At 37.3% G+C, this 1,433-nt stretch overlaps 1 protein-coding gene across 1 annotated transcript in view; it reads right to left on the reverse strand.

Annotated features, from left to right (window-relative positions):
* LOC119588842 (maltase-glucoamylase, intestinal-like) overlaps positions 1-1,433 on the reverse strand; it is a 45,727-nt gene that overhangs the window by 41,074 nt on the left and 3,220 nt on the right. The window contains exons 4-7 of the mRNA XM_037937483.1: positions 1,271-1,410; positions 691-775; positions 360-416; positions 44-174 (exon numbers count right to left, since the gene is read on the reverse strand). Coding sequence (XP_037793411.1) covers positions 44-174; positions 360-416; positions 691-775; positions 1,271-1,410 — 413 coding nt within the window. The remainder of the gene's footprint in view (positions 1-43; positions 175-359; positions 417-690; positions 776-1,270; positions 1,411-1,433) is intronic.

The raw sequence follows: 1,433 nt of genomic DNA on the forward strand, positions 1-1,433 counted from the left end.
CGATCCTTCTGCCCACGTGCCAATACACAATTTCCGTACTGACCTCGAATGCGCTGTGTTGTCTCGCGGCCGCTGTGTGACGAGGATCCCCCCCCCGCGCACGAACAGAGGGACGTGAGAGCGAGGAGCCACCACAGGCCTCTCGGTCCCGTACGTCTGGTTGAACACGGCGCCCTGGAACACACAAATGGGCTTTATTCTCTGTTAAAGGCTTACTTTTGCTGACTGTGTGGGGTGATGAGATTGGTTGTAGTGAATGGGTTGATTAGAATGAGTTTTGTGGTTTATTTGTCCGTGATGGATCGATGGTGATTAGATATATATACAGTGTGTAATATATTGAAAGCTATTGTACTTACTTGATAATAGTCATACCAGATACCTCGGGGGAAATATACTCTTCTCGACGTCATTCCCTGTAATGATTAAGTATTAAAATAATAATAAAAATTGATATCTTGGTTGTTTCCAAAATGCATGCCATCCCCTACCGTACTAAGGCTTTTATCATAGTTAACTTATTTATCAGTGTCTATATATTATATCCTACATATCATTAATTAAGATAATACCTCCTATATATTGTATCCTATTTATCATAGTTATCCTATACATATTATAGTCTTTCATCATAGTCACCCCTACGAAATCAAGTTTCTCTTAAAAATCAACAGAGAAAATGTAACTCACTTGTTGGATAACTGGAGCAACCATGAGCCAGGATCCCCACAGGAACTGGTCGTCTATATCCCACGTGTCGACAATATTTGGAAACCTAAAAGGATAAAAAGATATATATATTAAAGTCAGTCTGGGATTTTTTTTTTGCAAGAAACATGCATTTCAACCAAAAACCCAATATATTTCAGCGTAACGGTTGGTATCTGTGTTCTGAATAAATAATGTTTCCATAGGATATATGATTAATGAAACATGATTCAAAGATATGCTTATTATTATACCCAATGACAGATATACAGCAAAAGTAATAATGAAATTTTAATGCTATTCTGTCACTTCAATTGCCCTTGCATGATAATAAGAATGATGTTAAAGAAGTAAAGCCGATTTCTTTTTTAATGATGATAACAAGTACAAAGGTAGAATATAGAAAAGAGAGAAGAAATAAAACAGAGGCAAGAATAAACACGTAAAAAACAATCAAATAATGAAAAAAAATAATAATAACAAATAAAATATATATTTTTTCAAATGGGGGGAAAGGTAGATAAATATTTTAATACAACCTAAAGAACCCCAAAGAACCTACTCGAAGAACAGCGGCCTCACAACAGTAGAACCTTTCGTAGCGGCGAGGAAATGTAGCGTGTAAAGGTACGGTAGCAGAGTGTAGCGGATTCTTAGCGCCTTCCTGCTAGATGCCGCTACGCTAGGCCATAAACCAGGATCCTGTGTGGATACATAAGGGAAGA

Source organism: Penaeus monodon, chromosome 24 (assembly GCF_015228065.2).
Source record: "Penaeus monodon isolate SGIC_2016 chromosome 24, NSTDA_Pmon_1, whole genome shotgun sequence".
Taxonomy (NCBI): Eukaryota; Metazoa; Arthropoda; class Malacostraca; order Decapoda; family Penaeidae; genus Penaeus; species Penaeus monodon.